This window comes from Vicugna pacos, chromosome 25 (genome assembly GCF_048564905.1).
Source record: "Vicugna pacos chromosome 25, VicPac4, whole genome shotgun sequence".
Lineage (NCBI taxonomy): Eukaryota > Metazoa > Chordata > Mammalia > Artiodactyla > Camelidae > Vicugna > Vicugna pacos.
The window spans coordinates 12,635,586-12,658,737 of NC_133011.1; the positions used below are offsets into that span (position 1 = coordinate 12,635,586).

The 23,152-nt window shown below is 38.0% G+C and overlaps 1 protein-coding gene and 1 long non-coding RNA gene across 10 annotated transcripts in view; one reads left to right on the plus strand and one right to left on the minus strand.

The window, feature by feature from the left end:
- Positions 1-7,541, plus strand: part of RIMS2 (regulating synaptic membrane exocytosis 2) — a 436,528-nt gene extending 428,987 nt beyond the window's left edge. For 4 of the 7 annotated variants that reach the window (XM_072949586.1, XM_072949588.1, XM_072949589.1 and 1 more), the window contains 4 exons: positions 2,284-2,396; positions 2,712-2,813; positions 4,139-4,278; positions 4,763-5,390. In XM_072949586.1, the coding sequence (XP_072805687.1) occupies positions 2,284-2,396; positions 2,712-2,813; positions 4,139-4,278; positions 4,763-4,981 (574 nt within the window). In that variant the 3' untranslated portion in view covers positions 4,982-5,390. Of the gene's footprint in view, positions 1-2,283; positions 2,397-2,711; positions 2,814-4,138; positions 4,279-4,762 lie in introns of all 7 variants that reach the window. The other 3 variants (XM_072949585.1, XM_072949591.1, XM_072949587.1) reach the window with 1 other exon arrangement.
- LOC116285600 (uncharacterized) overlaps positions 1-23,152 on the minus strand; it is a 31,700-nt gene that overhangs the window by 5,294 nt on the left and 3,254 nt on the right. Inside the window, exons 3-6 of one of the 3 annotated variants that reach the window (XR_012064140.1) lie at positions 23,026-23,110; positions 5,384-5,573; positions 4,307-4,400; positions 2,673-2,806 (exon numbers count right to left, since the gene is read on the minus strand). This is a non-coding gene — a long non-coding RNA (uncharacterized lncRNA). Of the gene's footprint in view, positions 1-2,672; positions 2,807-2,897; positions 3,154-4,306; positions 4,401-5,383; positions 5,574-23,025; positions 23,111-23,152 lie in introns of those variants that run through there. The other 2 variants (XR_012064139.1, XR_012064138.1) reach the window with 2 other exon arrangements.

Consider the following 23,152-nt stretch of genomic DNA (forward strand, 5'->3'; position numbering starts at 1 on the left):
AGCAAAAATCAGTTGGTGGTTAGACCACGGGCTTCAGAATCATATGGACTCAAATTCTAATTGGTTTTTTGGTGCTATAGAAACTTGGGCAAGTTATGTCATTTTTTAAAGATTCGTTTTAATCAACTGATTGAGTTTAACAAGTGTTTAGAATATCCCAGGCATGGTTCTAGTGCTGGAGATCTGTCAGTGAACAAAGGGGAAAAAAACCAACAACCCTACCGTCACCAAACTCAGTCTAACAGATAGGACGGACGATAAACAAGGGACGTTGTTAAAGTGTATCTGCAAGAAAAATAAGCGGCATGTGGTAGGTTAGGTGGTGTAAGTGCTAAGGAGAAAAAGGAAGGGGGAGAGATGACAGAGGGAGAGGGTGGGGTTTGATGTAGGGGAACAGGGAAGTCAGTGAGCGCGTGGATATCTGAAGGAAGAGCCTTTCAGGCTGAAGCAGTGCTGAGGCCGGAGCTTGCCCGGCTGAAGCAGTGGGAAGGGCGGCTTGTATTGACTTCACACGTCATTGCGAGGACTTTGCTTTTACTCAGAGGGATGAGAAACCAGTGGGGATTGTGAGCAGAGGTCTGGCTTCAGTTTGAGCGGGTCACTCTGCTGTGGGAGTGGAGAGAAAAGGCGGCAACAGGGTATCGTTCAGGGCTGCTACCGCAAGACAGAAAGAGAAAATGATGGCTTGGACCTGAGTGGTAGCATTAATGAGGTCGGATTCAGGATGTATTTTGACAGTAAAGCCAGTAAGGTTCAATGATACATTTGATATGAATATGAGAGAAAGAGAGTGTATTCGTTTGCTAAGGCAGCCATAACAAAATACCCAAAAGGGTGGCTTAAACAACAGAAATTTATCTTCTCATAGTTCTGGAGACAAGAAGTCCCAGATCAGGGTGTCAGCAAGTCTGGTTCTCCTGAGGCCTCTCTCCTTGGCTTGCAGATGGTCACCTGTCCTCACATGGTCTCTCCTCTCTGCAGGTACACCCCTGCGGTTTCTTCTCATAAGGACACCAGTCCTGTTAGCTTAGGGCCTAACCCTAATGACCTCATTTAATCGTTAAACCTCTTTAAAGGTTCTGTCTCCAAGAACAGTTGTCCTGGGGATTCCAGGTTTAACATATGAAGGGGCGGGGGCACAGTTCAAGCCACAAGAAAGACAGCTCCAAGGCTGAGCAATTGAAAGAATGTAGCTGCCATTTAAGACGAGAATCCTCAGAGAGGAACGGAGATCGGTTTTTTGTTTGAGGATTGGGAGTCAGTTTGGAACACATTAAGTTTCAGTTACCTCTTAGACATTCTAACAGGTTAAGTAAGTAGTCGAAGCAGTTAGAATATCATCTGTGGCCCAAGGGAGAGGCCCAAGCTGGACATGTCAGTCTAGGCAATGTCAGGATAGGTGGTGATGGAAACCTTGAGAGTATCTAAGATGCCAAGGGACTTGGAACATACAGAGAACAGGTCACAGGATGACACTCCTATATTTAGTGGCAGAATTAGCAAAGGAGACCGAGGAAGAAGAGCCAAGGAGGAAAACCAGGCAGCTAGAGGGTGCAGGAAGCACAGTGGAGAACGTGTGTCAAGGAAGAGATTGTCTCAGTTGTGTCATGTGGGGCTAATATGTTCAGTCAGATGAGTACTGAGTATTAACAGTCGGGTTTACCACTGTGGCTATTGTGTAACCTTGATCAGAGGAATTTTGGTAGGGTGGAGAAAAACCAAGGAAGAGAGCAGGGAAAAACTGATCAGAATTTCAAGGGAGGATGAGGGGAAAGAAACTGAAGATAGCACAGAGACAGCTCTTTCAAGGGATTTCAGGAGAGAAATGGGGGTGATAGCTGGAGAAGGAAGTGGGGTTAGGAAAGGGATTTTTTTAAGGTGGAAGAAATAACAGTTTATGTGTGTTGATGGGAATGATCTGAAGACTTCCTTCAGTAATAAAATGGGTTAAATAGACTCTCTCAAAGTGCAGCTAAGAGGGTTCAGGGGGGTGATGCCTGTTGTGGAATAAGTGCTCAGTGTGTACTGACGTTGGTAGAAATCACAACTCATGCCCTTCAGAAGAGAGGACGTACACGGGAGCCTGCGATGCAGCACGAGGGCTTCTGGTGACGTACGTGGGCTGCTGGAGGACAAGGGGGGGAGAGCCGAGGAGGTGCAGCGCGACTGGGATCCAGCTAATACAAGTGGCAAAATAGTGGTACCCACTGCTGCTGCCACAGGAAGAGGCCTAGATGAAAACAGGAGTTGAGGGTTTAATCCTGTGTATTATTTTGCTTTTAGTCTGATTTTTCCTGGTGTCCGCTTGGCCTCTGATAGCCAATTCAGCGACTTTCTGGATGGCCTTGGCCCAGCCCAGCTAGTGGGGCGCCAGACTCTGGCCACACCTGCAATGGGTAAGGATTTCCATCACGTGGTTCACTGTTTTTCTTTTAGATTATTGGAAATCACATTCTCGAATTTCATAGGATTTTTAACAGTATTAGGAATGATTATCTTCGATTTTAACAATAAAAAAATCTGACTAATTTTTTTCCATTTTTATTTATATGCTTTTTAAAGTAAGCTATCATTGATGAATTTTTAAATATATTTAAATTTAGGAAAATACGGAAATAATGAAATGTTAAAACCAAAGTCTTTGGCACAAGCGTTTTTCTCACTGCGTTTATATGTTAAGGTCTGTTTGTTTCTTCCTCACACGCCGTTAGGCGACATTCAGGTAGGAATGATGGACAAAAAGGGACAGTTGGAGGTGGAAATCATTCGGGCCCGTGGCCTTGTTGTAAAACCAGGTTCCAAGACACTGCCAGGTAAGAACAGAAGAGATTCTTCTCTTATTGTTCATAATCTGAACTTACCAATTAAGAGACTGTTTTTTATTAGATGCTGAAAACTTTGCTTTTAGATAACTAACATTAGATGCACGGTTATCTGTGGCAGTTTGTGTGTTTATCCTGCGTGAGACTCAGTGAGGGTGGTCTGGTGGGGTAAGTTGTTAGAAAGCACGTATGTGGTAGAACCCTCTGCACAATCAAAGCTACCACCACACTTAGATAATCCATTTTGTAGAACGTGTACGTAAGAAATTCTTGTTGGCTGGTGTTTTGTGTTATTCTTTAGTTTATCTGGAGTTTCCAAATTCTTAGAATTCTGGAATTAAAACAGATACAGGCCCCAAAGTAGCACAAGTCTATGTACACAGGACATTCTGATTATGCTTTTTACTTCCTATAGTGTATAGAGAGGTACCATTATAAATTTTTATTGTGATGTCACAGATTTGGTACTGAAATGTCATAATCTAAGGTGCTTACAGCCATGGGAAATGCCAGATTCCAGATGCATTGTGCAGAGACGTGTAGAACAGATGATCTGATGTACAGAACAGTTCTGAAACTTGGGTCTCACCTCAGCACCTCCACTGACTGAACTGTAATTCTGCATTTCATAACTTTCCTATCCTTGCAGAAATTGCAATGTATATTACCTGTCCTACAACCTTGCAGTGGTGATTAAGACCACTGTATTTATAAAGGTCGTGGAGCTTCGTTGCTGGCTGTACCAGAGAGAATACCACAATTTGTTCATGCATGACAATGCTTTTTTGAAAAGTCTTCTCAGAAAAATTTCATCCCCACGGTATTCATAATTAGTTGCCTCTTCCCAGCTAATTGAAACATATCATCAAACCCCACCCCTGTCTTGTACCCACAGCACCATCAGTAAATAAACCCTTTTGAGTGATAAATGATTTGTGGCAATGGGTGAGTAAAAACTTTTAAGCATGTTTAATTAAAGTATTGACAAATGAAAAACTGAGTAAGACATTCTTCTTGAATATGGTTAGGGGACTGGAAGCATTTCACCTTTTTTCAATGCAGAGTTCAAATCTATATAACCAGCTGATGCCAAAGTAGTAATCCACCGAGAGGCTAGGTTAACATTGTGTAAAACTCCCTGAATGGCTGCTAGTGACCTATTGTTTAATGACTGTGACATAACGTGGAAAAGGCCAGTGATGTGACTGCCAGCTCTTTCAGCCTAAGACTAAGCTGTTGCAGGTGTCACTTTGCCCGTAAGTTGGGTGTGCTGTGACCCTAGCTCATCACTTACGTCTCCTGTTTTCTCTCCCAAGCACCCTATGTAAAGGTGTATCTATTAGATAATGGAGTCTGCATCGCCAAAAAGAAAACAAAAGTGGCAAGAAAGACGCTGGAACCCCTTTACCAGCAGCTGTTATCTTTTGAAGAAAGTCCCCAAGGAAAGGTTTTACAGGTATTTTACTGAAATATATATTCCTTACCTAAGGAAGTGCTTTGGTGGAGTCAAACTTCTGTTCCCCACGTCTTTTCTTCTCACAGTCTTTTCCATTCCGAACAGCTGCAATTCTTGGGAAGCTGCAAAGCAGTGGCCAGTACTGTAAATGTTGTTTCCTTTAAAGTGAACTATAGATGTGTAAACCACCATCACACAAACTCCAATCTTTCGTGACTGCTTATGAGTTCTTCTAGTGTACTTTTTTTAAATGGAGGTACTGGGGATTGAACCCAGGACCTCGTGCATGTTAAGCACGCACTCTACCACCAAGCTATATATACTATACCCTCCCCCACTGGAGCACCATCCCAGTAATTAAATACAACTATTTAACTTAATGTCGGCATATTCACTGAATCTATTGTATAACTGAATGTATTTTAGTTTACAAGCTTTTATGTATCTGGTTACACTGACCTTACTCTCCTTATTTTGCCAACAGATCATTGTCTGGGGAGATTATGGCCGCATGGATCACAAATCTTTCATGGGAGTGGCCCAGATACTTTTAGATGAACTGGAGCTATCCAATATGGTGATTGGGTGGTTCAAACTTTTCCCTCCTTCCTCCCTAGTAGATCCAACCTTGGCCCCTCTGACAAGAAGAGCCTCCCAATCCTCTCTGGAAAGTTCAACTGGACCTTCTTACTCTCGTTCATAGCAGCTGTAAGACTGTTGTCATAGCAACCAGCGTTACAAAAAAAAAACACAGGTCGCAAACCCTGGTAACACTGCATGCTTAATGTTGTGTCTTCTGAGCCTGTTTCTAGGGATACAAAGCGATCCTGTGTTCTCAGAGGAAGTCGCACACATTGTGCCCTAAAGAATGCCCTCAGGTGAAAGAGCAGAGCTGTGACGAACTATCAGGTTTGGAGTTCAGGAACACTTGAGTTTTGTCCAATCTGAAGCCATGGATTAATCTCAAAGAATCAGTCAGTTTCATGCAGCAAAAGCCCTTTTCAATGGCACCTTTATATTTTTATCGTTCCTTTTTTCATTTCTCTGACCCCAAAGCCCTGTGATGCCACAGAAATGGAGCTATCCAGCCATTAAGCCATCTTACAAGTCAAGGAGTGAAGTCCTCAGAAGCGTCAGGTGAAAAGCAAGAGACCAAAGATGTGGTCCAGGACAAAACATCAGCCCTCCTCTGGACGGGGGACAGGAGCAGCCAGTCCAACGTGACGACGTAGACGGTGGCAGACTTCGGAGCTCCAGCAGGCATATCACTCCCTCATGCAAAGATGTGTTGGACTCTGGAAAAAAAAAATTCTGTGGCTATACTGTACTAAATGAAATCAAACTTTTTTTGCATGGACACAGATTAGCTGAATACTTAAATTATTTTCTTGGAGCTGCAACTTGCAAAAAAATAAAAATCAGCCATTTTCAACAATTTATATTATTTTTAAAGATAAATTTCACTAGTGCATGGTTTTAAAAAAGAGAGAGAATGCAACAGGGTGATACAAAGACACACCATGTTTATTCTTTAATCATAGTCTGTGTTTTGGCAGACATTACAGAAAAAAATACTTTCTAGAAGATACTTAAAATTCTCTTTATGTGACAAATAAGCATCATATATTCAATTTATTTCCATGTTAAATACACAGATCTTATGAAGTTCAAAATGTGCAAATTGTTCACATCTTTCTTCCTCTTTTAATCTTTTATTTTCTTTTTCCCTACCAGAGTGAACATTATGCTAAAAAATTACAAGTTTTTGATCTGATACTCTTACACCCTATATTTGATTCAGAGCTGTAGATGCTGCTGAATTTCTCAAGGGGACAAAAAAAGCTTTATTTCAAGCATGTTGAAAGGATTTTGCAACATGACTTGGGAGTACATTAAAGTAAGTCAGCATGTATTTATTTGATAAAGAAGATATTTGAACTTTTGCAATTTATTGTACAGTGCATGGTAGTTTTATTTTCACCTTCAAAGTTCAGTTTACAGAAAAATCCTAAAATCATGTGGCCATTGTAATGTCTAATAAATTTGTTTTTCACACCAGCATTATTCATACAGGGGTTAAAGTATTATTTCTAGAAGGTCTTAGGTTTTGTTTTTTAATTCAAGCACTTTCTTTAGCCAATTTCCACTTACTATGTGAATAAAAACACTTAAAAATTTGGACTGTTTATTAATTCATTTTTCTGTAGTAAAATTCAATTTTTCATGAAATATATTTCTAAAGAAATACAGTAAACATAAATTTGCAACAAATAATTTTAAGACTCTATGAAAATCACTCTATTAACAGTTCTCTTATGCCATCGCCAAAAGTCTACACACAAACCCCCTAAAGTCAAACCCCTGCCTTTGGTTTTACAGACAGTTACTACCATTGGGTGGTGCTGCAAGGTCAAATTTTTCTAAAGTTTCCTGACTTCTTAGAGGAAAAGTCACTGGTTAATGTAGTAAACCACCCATACTTTCTTTCTGTAGACTTTGAAAACACATTCTTATAGGTTCATTTTAATTTCTTACAACGACTTTTGAAATCCAGATACATACCGTTTGTTCAAGCTGAGGCCATGCACAAAAATTGCTTTTCTTTCCCTGTTTGTTTAAATTCAGTGCTGACCATTAAAAACTGTCATGCTTGATATAGTGCAAAAGTTAAAATGAGTATCACTAAAAATGCCTTGTCCTTACGTGGTGCAATACGAAATACACCGAGACTGTGTCTTGACATTCTGAGACCTGCGATGGACCCAGGTAACGTTGAAAGAATGAATAAGACTTTATTGAAATGATTTAGACACTTGTGTACCAGCAACAATTGATTTAATAGACCTCTAGTGTCTATACTTTCCCTTAGAATAAACGTTTACCATTTTCCTGATACTAAGATGCAGTCACATAATCTTTTGTGCATATTCCTATATAAATTATTTCTAATTTTAATAAGAAGGACAGGACTGTGTGGAATATTTGTACATACTTGTCATTATGCAGTATTTATTTTAAAATTGGTGTTTTTTTTTTTTAATTTTCACATGTCTGCACCTCGACTTGTGGTTTAGTCATGTAAATAGCACTTATTCCAGTGACCGCTGCTGCCCTGTACATAATGTTTTAAAAGCAAAGGGAATTCCAGTTGGGAAAAAAAAAAAAAGGGCAGATTAGTCCTGTAATGAACATCAACTAATGTAAAACTCAGATTCATTCTGGTGATGGGATTTAAACACTTTAAATAAAACATTTTCTTTACAGACGTCGTATGCCTAGTCTTCTCTGACTTCGCCTCCCCGCGCGTGCCTCAGCCCGCAGCTCGTCCCCTGAACTCACACCCCATTTAAAGTCAGAGATAATCTCTTTCCCCATCTCCGTAACAAGCAGACCACTGGTCTCAGCAGATGGCCCTCAGCAGAGAAGTGCCACAGGACTTCAACTCACATCATTAAAAATTGCTTTTTTAAAAGGTGGTTATTCTAGATTGAAGTGCTTTCTAATGCAGTGACTCAGAAGCTCCCAGACTGTGTGTGTGAAATGAGTGAGATCTGAGTCAGTGTGGCCTCCGCTGACAGCAGAGTCAGAATCATGCACAGGCTTTGCCATTCCCTGGATGGATATGGCGAGGATGACAGTTGGCTCTATGCTGTGTGTCTCCACTGACGTGTCAGTTCAACTTTTTGGGGGATGTGGGTGCATTTTCACCTGGGGAGATGTGTGGTAACCTGACATACAGCAACTGACATAATCTGTTTTGTAACAACCTGTCCAGAGACTGGCTTCTATCATGTAAGCATGACTGGAGGAGAGGGTTTCTCCATCTTCTAGGGCATTTCCTCAAATTGCAAAAAAGAACCTCAGCAGGATTCCAATGGAAGTCTTCCCCAGCTCTAAATTTAAGAGCTACTTTATCCTTAAAAAACTAAAAACAGACTTATCACATGATGCAGCAATCCCACTCCTGGGCATATGTCTGGAGAAAACCAACTCAGATAGATACATGTACCCCAGTGTTCACAGCAGCACTATTTACAACAGCCAAGACAAGGAAGCAACCTAAATATCCATGAACAGATGACTGGAAAAAGAAGATATGGTATATATATTCCATGGAATATTATTCAACCATAAAAAAGAATGAAGTAATACCATTTGCATCAACATGGATGGACCTAGAGATTATCATACTAAGTGAAGTCAGACAGAGAAAGACATCATATGGTAACACTTGTATGTGAAATCTAAGAAAAATGATACAAATGATCTTATTTACAAAATAGAGACAGGCATAGAATAATTTATGGTTACCAAAGGGGGAGAGAGGAGGGGATAAATTGCCTGTCTGGGATTAGCAAACTACCATATACATAATAGATAAACAAGGTCCTACTGTATAGCACAGGGAACTATATTCAGTAACTTGTAATAACCTATAATGAAAAAGAACATATATATATGTATAACTGAATCACTAGCTGTATACCAGAAACTAATACATTTTAAATCTACACTTAAATTTAAAAAAAAAAAAGAGCTAGTTTGATTAATTCAAAATCCAGCTGAGATCCAGACCTAGTTCCCTCCACTTCTTGAAACGGCCATTTCTTGCCTTTCCAAGGACTCAGTTCCAGCCCAGTCCCCCATACTATCCCACATCATCCTTCTCTATTTAGCATACACACCCTGCTCTGCTGAGCTATTTCTTTCCTGTTCACAAATTCCTATTCTCAAATGACCTTTGCCATTTTTAAACGTCCTCTCCTGAAAAGCCTTTCTACTTTCTCAAAAGTGATCCATTAGTCCCTTCCTGCAACTCCGGGCTCAGGACTGAGCTCTCAGGTAGCAGTTCCTGACTAAACCCTAACAACATGGCTGCTATCAATACCAGCACTTTCACTTCCCCAGGAATTTTGTAGGCCAAGGGTCCACAAGCAACAATAAAGGACACGATGGTCACAATTGCAGAAGCTTTAGGAGAATGGCCAAGAAATCACCAAAGCTGTCTGCCTGTACTGACTAACCTTTAACATAAAATCATATTGTCTGCATGCTTGTCTCCTCTCACTCAGCTCATAATGCCTCAACATCCTCTAGCCTTCATGGACTGAATGAAGTACACATACCCACCTTTGGTTTGTGAAATGTGTATTGAGAAGCAGTGTGTAAGAGGGAATAAAAAACCAAAAACAACAACAATCTGTGCCACTCAAATTCTTCATATGACTTGACTCAAGTCACTTGGTCTCTCTGGCAATCATTTCTTCATCTGGGAAACAATGAGTCTGAGTCAGACATTCTCCCAACATTAAATCAACACTGACTAACATGTGCTCCTTGAAGGAAGGAACCATATTTGTCTTTTCCTTTCCCTTTTTTGTATCCTCAATGCCAAGAACAATGCTGGACACAGATGTTTCATAAATATCTGCCAAATTAATACTTAGTCCTTGCTATTTTAAGACACTTTTAGGTATTGTAGTGAACAGAACAAGTATGGCCCTATCCTCATGGAACTTTCATTCTACTAAAAAGATGCAAGATTAAAGATAAAGAGATGATTTTAAAGGCAGTAAGAGAAAAACAGAGTTAGATACACGGGAACCTCAACAAGGCTATCAGCTAATTTTTCTACTGAAACACTGCAGGCCAGAAGGGAGTGACAAGATATATTCAAAGTCCTAAAAGAGAAAAACCTGTTATATGGGCTATTCTACTCAGCAAGATCATTTAGAATAGGAGAAGAGAGAAAAGAATTTCTCAGACAGGCAAAAACTAAAAGAATACAGCAATACTAAAAAACTATCCTAAAAGAAATACTGAAAGGTCTTTTCTAAAAAAGAAAAGCAAGAATCTATAGAAAAAAGAAAATCACAATTGGAAATGTGATAACTACAAAACAGCAAAAGAATAAACATGAAGATGTAAAAGACAACATCAAAACCATAACGTGGGGGAGGGGCTAAAAAATGTAGATGTTTTCCTTTCCTTTCTTTTTTTAAACGTGTTTAAGCCTATATGATTACCAGTATAAAGTAAGTACATACAGTAAGGCGTTAACACTTGAAAAACAGGGTAACCACAAATCAAAAACAGAGTCACAAAAATGAAAATAAGCATAATACAAAGGGAAATCATCAAATTACAAAAGGAAAAAGAAATAAGCACAGAAGAAATACAAAATCAACTGGAAAACAAGGTTTAAAATGTCAATAAATAGGGAAATCTCATCAAGATGGCAGAGCTGAAGGACCTTAAGCTCACTTCATCTCAAGGACACAACAAATCACAGCTGACTGCTGAACAATCATCAAATAAAGAGACTGGAACCTACCAAAAAAGACCTATAACAGGAGACATAGAGGGAACCACAGTGGGACGGTAGGAGGGGCACACTTGCAATACAATCAGATCCCATACCCCACGGGTGGGCAACCCACAAGTTGGAGAATAATTATATTGCAGAAGTTCTCCCATGGGAGTGAAAGTTCTGACCCCTACCTCAGGTGCCCCAGCTCAGGGATTCAGCATCGGGAGGAGGAGCCCTGAGAGTACTTGGCTTTGAAGGCCAGTGGGGCTTGACTGCAGGAGTTCCACAGGACTAGGGGAAACAGATTTCATTTTTAAAAGAACGTGCAAAACCTCATGTGCATGGGGACCAGTGGCTGAAGCAGTGATTTCATAGAAGCCACTGCCAGGCCTGCCCGCTGGTCTTCAAGGGTCTCCTGGGGAGGTGGGGGACAGCTGAGGCTCATTGTGGGGACATAAAAGCTTGTGGCAGATATACCAGGAGTATTCATCTGCATAAACTCTCCTGGAGGCTGACATCTTGCTTGGGTCAGTAGCACCAAGACCTGGACCCATCCAATAGTATGTAGGCTCCAGTGCTGGGCTGCCTCATTCCAAACAACTAATTTGGTGGGAACACAGCCCAGCACCACCAGCAGACAGGCTACCTAAGACCTCCTGAGCCCACAGCTGCCTCTAGGCACACCCATAGACAGCCCTGCCCACCAAAGGGCCAGGACCCAGCTCCACCCACCAGTGAGTAGACACTGGCCCCTCCCACCAGGAAGCCTGCACCAACCTCTAGGCCAGCCCCACCCACCAGGGGGCAGACACCAGAAGCAAGAAAACTATGACCTAACCGCCTACAGAACCAACTCTGCAAATGCAGGCCAGATCACTACCCTGGGGCCAGCCAGCTCATGGCCCTTGAGGGGACAAAAGGCGAGTGTACTGCTGGGACACGTGGGATGTCCCCTACAGAGAGGCACCTCTCCAAGGGCAAGAAACATAAATAACCCACCATATAACAAAAATACAAATAGAAATTTAGACAAAATGAGGTGCCAGAGGAGCATATTCCAGATGAAAGAACAAGATACAACAAAGGAACTAAGTGATGTGGAGACAGGCAATCTACACAAGAAAGAGCTCAGAGTAATGATCATGAAGATAATCCTAGAACTTGAGAGAAAAATGGATGCACAAACTGAGAAGTCAGAAGTTTTTAAGAAAGAGTTAAAAAAAATTATAAAGAACAACCAAACAGTGTTGAAGACTACAATAACTGAAATGAAAAATACACTAGAAGAATCAACAGTAGAGTAAATGAGGCAGAAGAACTGATCAGTGAGCTTGAAGATAGAGTAATGGAGATCACTGTTGCAGAAGAGAAAAAAGAATGAAAAGAAATGAGAACAGTTTAAGAGATCTCTGGGAATAATATCAAGTGTACTAACATTTGCATACTAGGGGTCCCAGAAGGAGAAGAGAGAGAGAGGACCTGGGAAAATATTTGAAGAGATAATTGCTGAAAACTTCCCTAATATGGGAAAGGAAATAGTCACCCAAGTCCAGAAAGTGCAGAAAGTCCTATACAGGATTAACCCAAAGAGGAGTACACCAAGGCACACAGTAATCAAATTGACAAAGATTAAAGATAATGAGAAAATAATAAAAGCAAAAAAAAAAAAAAGAAAATCAACAACATACAAGGGAGCTCCCATAAGGTTATAAGCTGATTTTTCAACAGAAACTCTACAGGCCAGAAGGGAGTGGCACAATACATTTAAATCAATGAAATGGAAAAATCCACAACCAAGAATATTCTGCCCAGCAAGACTCTCATTCAGATTTGACATAAAAATCAAAAGCTTTACAGACAAGCAAAAGCTTAAAGCACCACAAAACCAGCTTTACAACAAATGCTAAAGAACTTCTCTAGGTGGAAAAGAAAAGGGCAAAACTAGGAACAAACAAACAAAAAAATTATAAAATGGAAAAGTTCACCGGTAAAAGCAAACATACAGTTAAGATCAGGAAATCATCCACACACTAATAGGGAAGTTAAAAGACAAAAGTACTAGAATCAACTTTATCCACAATGAGCAATTAAAGGATACATAAAACAATTAAATGTAAAATAGGATATCAAAACCAGTAATCGTGAGGGGAGGAGAGTACAGATGCATTTGAAATTAAGAGATCAGCATCTTAAAACAATCGTGTGTGTGTGTGTGTGTGTGTGTGTACATTTCTATATCAAAACCTCATGGTAACTGCAAACCAAAAATCTCTAATAGGTATACACACACACACACACACACACACACACAAAAAGGAATCCAAACATAATGCTAAAGATAGTCATCAAATCACAAGAGAACAAATGAAGTGAAAAAAAAAAAAGACCTACAAAAACAAATCCAAAACAATTAACAAAATAGCAACAAGAACATCTGAATCAATAATTACCTTAAATGTAAATACTTTAAATGCTCCAACCAAAAGACAGGCTGGCTGAATGGATACAAAAACAAGATATGTATATATACTGTTTACAAGAGAATCACTTCAGATATAGACACATACAGACAGAAAATGAAGGGATGGAAAAACGTATTCCACGCAAATGGAAACCGAAAGAAAAGTTAAGAGTAGCAATACTTAATATCAGACAAAATAGACTTTAAAATGAAGACTATTACAAGAGACAAAGAAGGACAGTACATAATGATCAAGGGATCAATTCAAGAAGATGTAACAATTGTTAATATATATGCACCCAAATAGGAGCACCTCAATATATAAGGCAAATGTTAACAGACGTAAAAGGAGAAATTGACATTAATACATTAATAGTAGAGGAACTTAACACCCCATCTACATCAATTAACAGATCATCTGGACAGAAAATCGATAAGGAAATACAGGTCTTAAATGATGTATTAGACTAGATGGGCTTACTTGATATTTATAGATCATTCCATCTGAAAGCAGAATACACATTCTTCTCAAGTGCACATGGAACATGCTCTAGAGCACATGCTGGGCCACAAAGCCAGGCTTGGTTAAACTTAAGAAAATTGAAATTAGGTCAAGCATCTTTTCCAACCACAATACTATGAGATCAGAAACCAACTACAAGAAAAAAACTGCACTGCAAACGTGAAGGATAAGCAATATGCTACTAAACAACCAATAGATCACTGAGGAAATGAAAAAAAAATACCTAAAGACAAATCAAAATGAAAACACAATGATCCAAAACCTATGGGATGCAGCAAAAGCAGTCCTAAGAGGAATTTTATAGTGATACAAGCTTATCTCATGAAACAAAAATCTTAGACAACCTAAATTTACACCTAAAGCAACTAGAGAGAGAAGAACAAACAAAACCCAATGTTAACAGAAGCAAAGAAATCATAAAATGAGAACAGAAATACATGAAATAGACACTAAAAAAACAAAAAAATAGAAAAGATCAATGAAAGTAAAGCTGGATCTTTGAAAGGATAAACAAAACTGATAAACCTTTAGCCAGACACATAAAAAAAAGGGGGGGGGGAGGGCCCAAATCAATAAAATCAGAAACAAAAAAAGGAGAAATCACAACTGATACCACAGAAATACAAAGGACCATAAGACACTATCATGAGGAACTATATGCCTATAAAATGGACAATCTAGAAGAAATGGACAGATTCTTATATACAATCTCCCAAGACTAAACCAGAAGAAATAGAAAATATCAACAGACCCAATGATCAGTTCTGAAATAAAACCAGTACTTTAAAAATTCCCTAAAACCAAAAGTCCAGAACCAGATGAGAAGAGTTAACATTTATCTGAAACTATTCCAAAAAACTGCAGAAGGAATATTTCCAAACTCATTCTATGTGGCCACCATCACCCTGATACCAAAACCAGAAAAAGATATCACACACACACACATACACACACACACAAGACAACTACACTCAGTATCACTGATGAACATAGATGTAAAAACCCTGAACTAATTATTAGCAAATTGGCTCCAACAATACATTAAAATATCACACAACATAATCAAGTGGGATTTATCTTAGGGATGCAAGGATTTTTCAATATGTGCAAATCAATCAATGTGATACACCACATTAACAACTGAAGAATAAAAACCATATAATCATCTCAATAGATACAGAAAAAGCTTTTGATAAAATTCAACACATATTCATGATAAAAACTCTCCAGAATGTGGGCATGGAGGGACCATACCTCAACATAACATAAGACATATAAGACAAACCTATAGCTAACATAGTCAATGGTGAAAAGCTGGAAACATTTCCTCTAAGATCAGGACAAGGATGTCCACTCTCACCACTTTTATTCAACACAGTTTTGGGAGTCCCCATCACAGCAATCAGAGAAGAAAAAAATAAAAGGAATCCAAATGGGAAAAGAAGTAAAATGTCACTGTTTCCAGATGACATGATACTATACATAGAAAATCCTAAAGATGCTACCAGAAAACTACTAGAGGTCTTAATGAACTTGGTAAAGTTGCAGGACACGAAATTAATATACAGAAATCTGTTGCATTTCCGTACACTAACAGCAAAATATTACAAAGTGAAATTAAAGAAACAATCCCATTTACCACTGTATCAAAAAGAATAAAATACCTAGGAATAAACCTACCTAAGGAGGCAAAGGACCTGTACTCCAAAAACTGTAAGACGCTGTTGAAAGAAATTGAAGATGATATAAACAGATGGAAAAATACACCATGTTCTTGAATTGGAAGAATCACTATTATTAAAATAGCCATACACCCAAGCCATACAGATTCAGTGCAAACCCTATCAAATTACTAATGGCATTTTTCACAGAGCTGGAACAAAACTTTTTTTGAATTTATATGCAAACACCAAAGACCCCAAATAGCCAAAACGGTCTTGAGAAAGAAGAATGGAGCAGAGGAGTCACTATCCTTGACTTAAAACTATACTACAAAGCTATAGTAATTTAAACAGTATGGTACTGGTACAAAATCAGACATATAGATCACTAGGACAGGAAAATCCAAAAACAAGCCATGTACTTATGGTCAATTAATCTATGACAAAGGAGACAAGAATATATGATAAAGAAGAGACAGTCTTCAATAAGTGGTGCTGGAAGAATTGGACAGCTACATGTAAAAGAATAAAATTTAAAAATTCTCTAGCACCATATACAAAAATAAACTCAAAATGGATTAAAGACCTAAATGTAAGATCTGATACCATAAAACTCCCAGAGGAAAACATAGGCCAAGCACTCTTTGACATAAATCACAGCAATCACAATAATATTTTTTGATCTATCTCCTACAGTAATGGAAATAAAAGCCTAAATAAGCAAATGGGGCCTGATTAAACTGAAAATCTTTTGCACAGCAAAGAAAACCATAAACAAAATGAAAAGACAATTTACAAAATGGGAGAAAGTATTTGCAAATGATGCAACCAACAAGAGATTAATTTCCAAAATATACAAGCAGCTCACAGAGCTCAATATCAAAAAAACCAAAAAAAAACCCCAAAAAACCCAGAATATATAAACAGCTCACGCAGCTTTACAAAAAAACAAACAACCCAATCAAAAAACAGGCATAAGACCTAAATACACATTTCTCTATAAAGAAGACATATAGATGGCCAACAAGCTCATGAAAAGATAGTCAATATCACTAATTATTCAAGGTATGCAAGTCAAAACTACAATGAGGTTATCATCTTACACTGGTCAGAGTAACTATCACCAAAAAGTCCACAAATAATAAGTGCTGGAGAGTGTCTGGAGAAAAGGGAATCCTCTGCACTTAGTGGGAATGTAAACTGGTGTAGCCAATATGCAGAACAGTAATAGAGGTTCCTTAAAAAACTAAAATTACCATATGATCCAGCATACCACTGCTGGGCATATATCCAAAGAAAACTCTAATTCAAAAAGATACATGCACCTCAATGTTCATGCAGCACTATTTACAATAGCTAAGATATAGAAGCAAACTAAATGTCCATGGACAGATGACTGCATAAAGAAGATGTGGAATATTTACAAAATGGAATACTACACAGCTATTAAAAATGAAATGTCATCTGCAGCAAAATGGATGGACCTAGAGATTATCATACTAAGTGGTGTCAGACAAAGACAAATATCATATAATAACACTTATATATGGAATCTAAAAATTAAAGACAAATGAACTTATTTATAAAACAAACAGACTCACAGACATAGAAAACAAACTTATGGTTACCAGAGGGGAAAAGGGAGACAAAGGGATAAAGTGGGAGTTTGGGACTGGCAGATACAAACTACTATGTACAGAATAAACAACAAAGTCCTACTATATAGTACAAAAAACAATACTCAATGGTTTGTAGTAATCTGTAATGAAAAAGAATATTAAAAAGAATACTTATATATAATACACACACAACTGAATCAATATGCTATACACCATGAAAGTAATACAACATTGTAAGTCAACTATACTTCAATGAAAAGAAGTTTTTAAAAATGGCAATAAATACCTATCATTAATTACTTTAAATGTCAACAGACTAAATGCTCCAATCAAAAGACACAGAGCAGCAGGCTGAATAATAAAACAAGAGTCTACCGTATGCTGCCTACAAGAGACCCACCTTAAGGCAAAGGACACGCATAAATTAAAAGTGAGGGGATTGAAAAAATGTATTTCATGCAAGTGGAAATGACAAGAAAGCAGAGGTAGCAATACTTGTATCAGACAAAACAGACTTTAAAACAAAGGCCATAAAGAAAGCCAAAGAAGGGCACTATATAATGATAAAAGGATCAACATAAGAAGAGGATATTGCACTCACTAATAATATGGACCCAATATAGGAGCACCTAAATACATAAAACAAATACTAACAGACATAAAGGGAGAAAATGATGGAATACAGTGATAGTAGTCTTAAACGTCCCACTAACATCGTTGGACAGATCTTCCAGAGAGAAAAATCAATAAAGCAACAGAGATCCTAAATGACACAATAGAACAGACTTAATTGACATTTTCAAGACATAGCATCCAAAAAAAACACACCAATATATATTCCTTTCAAGTGCACATTGAACATTCTCTAGAGTAGACCACATAATTGGACACAAAACAAGTCTCAAATTATTTCAAACATCTTTTCTGACCACAATGACATGAAACTAGAAATCAACCACAGAAAGAAAGAAAGAAAGAAAAAACAACTACATGGAGACTAAACAACATGCTACTAAAAAACTAATGGGTCAATGATGAAATCAAAGCAAAAATTACAAAATACTTTGAGACAAATGACAATGAAAACACAACCACACAAAACCTATGGGATGTAGCAAAAGCAGTCCTAAAAGGAAAGTTCAAAGTGACACAGGCCTTCCTCAAAAAACAAGAACAATCTCAAATAAATAATCTAACCTTACCACCTAGAACAATTAGCAAAAGAAGAACAAACAAAACCTAAAGTTGGCAGAAGGAAAGAAATAAGATCAGGGAGGAAATAAAATAGAGTTAAAAAAAAAAGAATAGAAAAAAAATATCAGTAAGATCTAGAACTGGTTTTTGGAAGAGTAAATAAAATCTACACACCTCTGGCCAGGCTCACCAAGAAAAGAGAGAGGACAAACAAGATAAGAAATGAAAGAGGAGAAATTTCAACCAAAAGCACAGAAATACAAAAAAAATAAACCTTAAGTGGAAATTATGAATAATTATATGCCAACAAACTGGAAAACCTAGAAAAAATGAACAAGTTCCTAGAAACATAGTACACCAAAATTGAATCAAGAAGAAATAGACAATTTGAACAAACCAATCACTGGAAATGAAATTGAATCTATTAAAAAACAAACAAAAACCTCCCTGCAAAAAAAAGTCCAAGACCTGATGGCTTCACTAGGGAATTCTACCAAACATACAAAGAAGAACTTATACCAATCCTTCTCAAACTCTTCCAAAAGATTGAAGAGGAAAGAGGGAACATACCCAAACTCATTCTATGAAGCCACCATCACCCTGATACCAAAACCAAAGTTACTACCAATAAAAAAATACATAAATAAATAACAAGCCAGTGTCCTTGATAAATATAGATGCACATTTTTTCATGAAATTATTAGCAAACTGATAAATTCTTAACAAAATTTTAGCAAACTGTTGCTAAAATATTAACACGTAAAAACATCATGTGCTACGATCAAGTTGGATTTATCCCAGGGACACAAGGATGGTTCAACATATGCAAATCAATCAATATGATACATCACATTAAAAAAGAAAGGACAAAAACCATATGATCATCTCAATTGATGCAGAAGCAGCATTTGATAAAATTCAACATCTATTTATGATTAAAAAAAATCTTACCAAAGTGGGTATAGAGGGAACATACCTCAAAATAATAAAAGATATTTATAACAAACCCACAGCCAACATAATACTCAACTGTGAAAAGTTGAAAGCCTTCCTCCTAAAATCTGGAACAAGACAAGGATGCCCACTGTCACCACTTCCATTCAACCTAGTATTGAAAGCTCCAGCCATAGCAAACAGATGAGAAAAATAAAAGGGATTCAAATTGGAAGGAAAGAGGTAAAACTGTCACTATATGCAGATGACATGATACTATATATAGAAAACCCTAAAGACCACACAAAAACTAGAGCTGATAAGCAAATTCAGCAAGTAGCAGGATACAAGATTAACATACAGAAATCTATTGCATTTCTTTACACTAAAAATTAAGTATCAGAAAAGGAAAGTAAAAAAAATCCCCTTTAAAATCACATCAAAAAATAAAATACTTAGGAACAAACCTGATGAAGGAGGTGAAAGACTTATACACAGAGAACTAAAAAACATTAAGGAAATTAAAGATGACTAAATTGAAAGGCCATGCTCTTGGATTAGAAGAATTAATATTGTTAAAATGACAATATGACCCAAAGCAATCTACAGATTTAATATAATTCCTATCAATTACCCAGAACATTCATCACAGTAGTAGAACAAGTAATCCTAAAATTTATATGAAACCACAGAAGACCCAGAATTGCCAAAGCAATGCTGAAGAAAAAGAACAAAGCTGGAGGCATAACCCTCCCAGACTTCAGACAATACTACAAAAGCTGCAGTGTGGTTTAGAGCGGGACTGCTGGATCATACAGTAATTCTATTTTTGTTTTCTTAAGGAATCTCTATACTGTCCTTCATAGTGGCTGCACCAAATTACATTCCCACCAACAGTGTAGTTGGACTCCTTTTTCTCCACAGAAGTGTATGTGTGTATAACTGAATCAATATGCTTTACACCAGAGACTAATACAACATTGTAAATTGACTACAATTCAATTAAAAAAAAAAGATGCACATTGGATAAAAAGTTACAAGTACCATAACTTTCCAAAGGGGGAGCCCCCAGGATGCTATGGGAATATACAGCAGTGTTTTACCCCAGTTTAGAGAGTGGAAGAAAGCTAATGTATCTATAAAATAATGGACAGGGGCTGAATACAAGGAGTTAATGGCAATGGGAGATGGGAGTGAAGTGAAGAATGTTCCAGGCAGAGAGAACAGCAGTTAAGAAACTGAGGGAAGGGAACTGTGACCACCACTTTTATTATTCTACATATTATGCCTAAAACAATGGTGGGTCCATAACAAGTGCCTGTGAGTGAACAAATGAATAAACAAGTGGATATAGATATCTGCATCCTGGGGTATTTCTCAACCACTGTGTTTCGTGAAGATAGTTTTAACTTGAACTTGATGTGAGAACTATTTGTAAATGAGATCATCAATGAGGGTTAGTCCTCTAGTTATAATCAACATGGTTCTCAGAATGCTACTCAGTCCTTAATCCCATTTAATTGTTAGGTCATTGAACATATAGGAACCATGGCTTATAGTTCTTCTGTAGCCAGCAAAGCACCTAGCTCAGCACTAAGCACATTACAGGTGCCAAATACTCAGCCTTAACAGTGAATATCCCTTTCAAATATTCTCAGAAACATTGCTGTTATCAATATGAAAGATTCCTGAGTCCTAAAAGTTATGATCATAGTTTGCATATGGTTGAGTCAAAAAGATTTTAAACACGTGGTGTTCTTAGTACCTTTTTTTAATATCCTAGTTTTTTTAAGTTAATGTATCATTATATATATTTTTTTTAATTGAAGTATAGTCACAATGTGTTTTGAGTATCAGCTTCCCATCATTTTGCTTTGGGGTAGGGGACCATTTTCTTTAGTATGCTTCCTTTTCTGATCCATCCACAGTGTTCCCAAGAGACCTGCTATTTTCTAACTAATCCCGTTTTTCTGGCCCCAGCTGGTAGTGGTGTAAAGGGTGCAAACTCCCAAAATGGGTCAGTCTATACCCTTGCCTGTGAAGAGTTCTTATTTTTTGTTTTGTGTTTTCCTTGATACCAAAAAAGCAGTTCATCTCCAGTGACAGAAACTATTAGAAAAGAAGGCCAGTAGCTGTCAGCAGCTCTGTTTTCTGATATATGATGGAAACTGGATTGAGATGAGAGAGAAGAAAGTCAACAAAGCCCAGTGGGGCCAAGAATTGAAGAGAGAGTCCTGCAGGTTTTATGTTCCTGGTTCTGTTACAACTGAGGCTCAGCTGCATCTTTGCTCTTCCAAGAGAACCCATAGATTTTAGCTGTAGTTAGGTGGGTTCCTGCTACTTGAATCACTAATTAATACACTTAGTCAAGGACAAGGATAACAGAATCATAGAACCTTTAAGGAGTCTTTGAGGTTACCAAGGACAATCTCATAGCATTAAGAGAAATCCTATGAGATGGCTGCCCAACTTCTGCTTAGTGAGTAGCTAGAGAGAAACTCAGCGATGCAGCCCATTCCAGTCTCTAACAGACTCTGCTTTGTAACACCTAGCCTAAATCTCCCTTCTAGAATAGAACACTTCCTGGGCTTAGCTCTACTTTCTAGAAATCGTTAAAAGGGCTAATCTTCCCACACAATAGTCCTTCAGCTGTTTTAAGTTGGCTCTCGTACTTTCCCCAACTCTTGGAAAGCAGCACAGCAAGCTGGCTACAAGTAGCTGTTCTAGATAAGAACACTCAGATTCACGTTCCTCATTTACTAGCTACAGAACCTTAAACGAGCCACCTAATCTAAGTCTGCTTTATCACCCATAGAACAGAGAAGCGAGGATAACAATGGCGCCTACCTCACAAGGCTTTTGAGAGGATTAAATGAGATAACAGATATTAATTCTAGACATGTAAGTACTCAATAAACCTTAACCATTGCTGTGGTGATGGTGACTGTAATTACTACTACCACTATCTCTTCTTCTGTCTCCCAGTTACTTCTAATCCCTTCAACCATTTGTCATTTACTAGGAACCTGATCAACTTGCTTGTCCTTTATGTGTTGTCGCCAGAATGAAACACAGGACCCCAAATGGGTAGTGGCCCAAGAGGTGTATTATACGATAGCTTCTACATGCATAAACACAACCTATAATTCTGCTGCTTTTTTCTGCAGCCACCTGACACAGCTCTTCCAGACTGGGCTGGAGGTTGACCCAATCTCCCAGACCCTCCTTCACGTGAACAGTTTCCTCATCTTGTTTTTGTGCAATTTTGTTTTCAGCCAAGCACATATACAAGTTCACTCATGCTATTGTTTTCTTCTTTTTGGTTTCGTCAAATATTCCAGCCTGCTGAAGTCATCATGACTACCCTAACTCTATCATAAACTCTGAATTATTAAGACTCAAAGTTATCAGCTTTCACTGTCGGCTCTGTCACCTGCAAATCTGATAAAGGTGTTTCCTCTCCTTCATCCATGTCTTTGATAAAATGTTAACTGAAATAGGGTCAAGATCAAAGCATTGTAACACTCTACTGGTAACATTGGTTGACATCAATAGTTGTTGTTATGTAATACATTATAGTTTGTAAAATGACTTTAATATACATAATCTGTTAGTCCTTATGAAGTAAATAGTATTATCTTTATTTTGCAGATAAGAAAAGTATAGTTCAGAGATTTTAAATAACGTGACCAAAGTCCCCCGTCTGATAAGTGGCATGTTCAGATGTAAACCAGGGTCCTCTGACAATCTGGGTTGTTTAATCAACTGTAAAACCATTTCACCTTATGATCATCCACCATACATTTTTCCACTTGATCCTCAGAGAATCCATAGGGCCTTTTCTCAAATGACTTGCTGAAATATCGATTTGCCACCTTTATTTTTTTCCTCCTACTGCAATCTAAGCGCTAACAAAGCACAGAGGTTTGAGGGGTGAGATGTGAGGGAGGAAGGAGTTGCTGGTTATAACAACACCTACTTCTCTGAGTCATTACTAAGATTTGACTAGAACATGAATATGGGCTTGGCATAAAATGGGTACTTACCAATGGCCGGTCTTTTCCTTATCATGGGCACCTATTCCTTAGGTTTTGTTGTTCTGCCATTTCCAGTTGAAGACTCTCCTCTCAGCTACGGATAAGAGAAACAACAGATAATCAGAAAGTGTTTTAA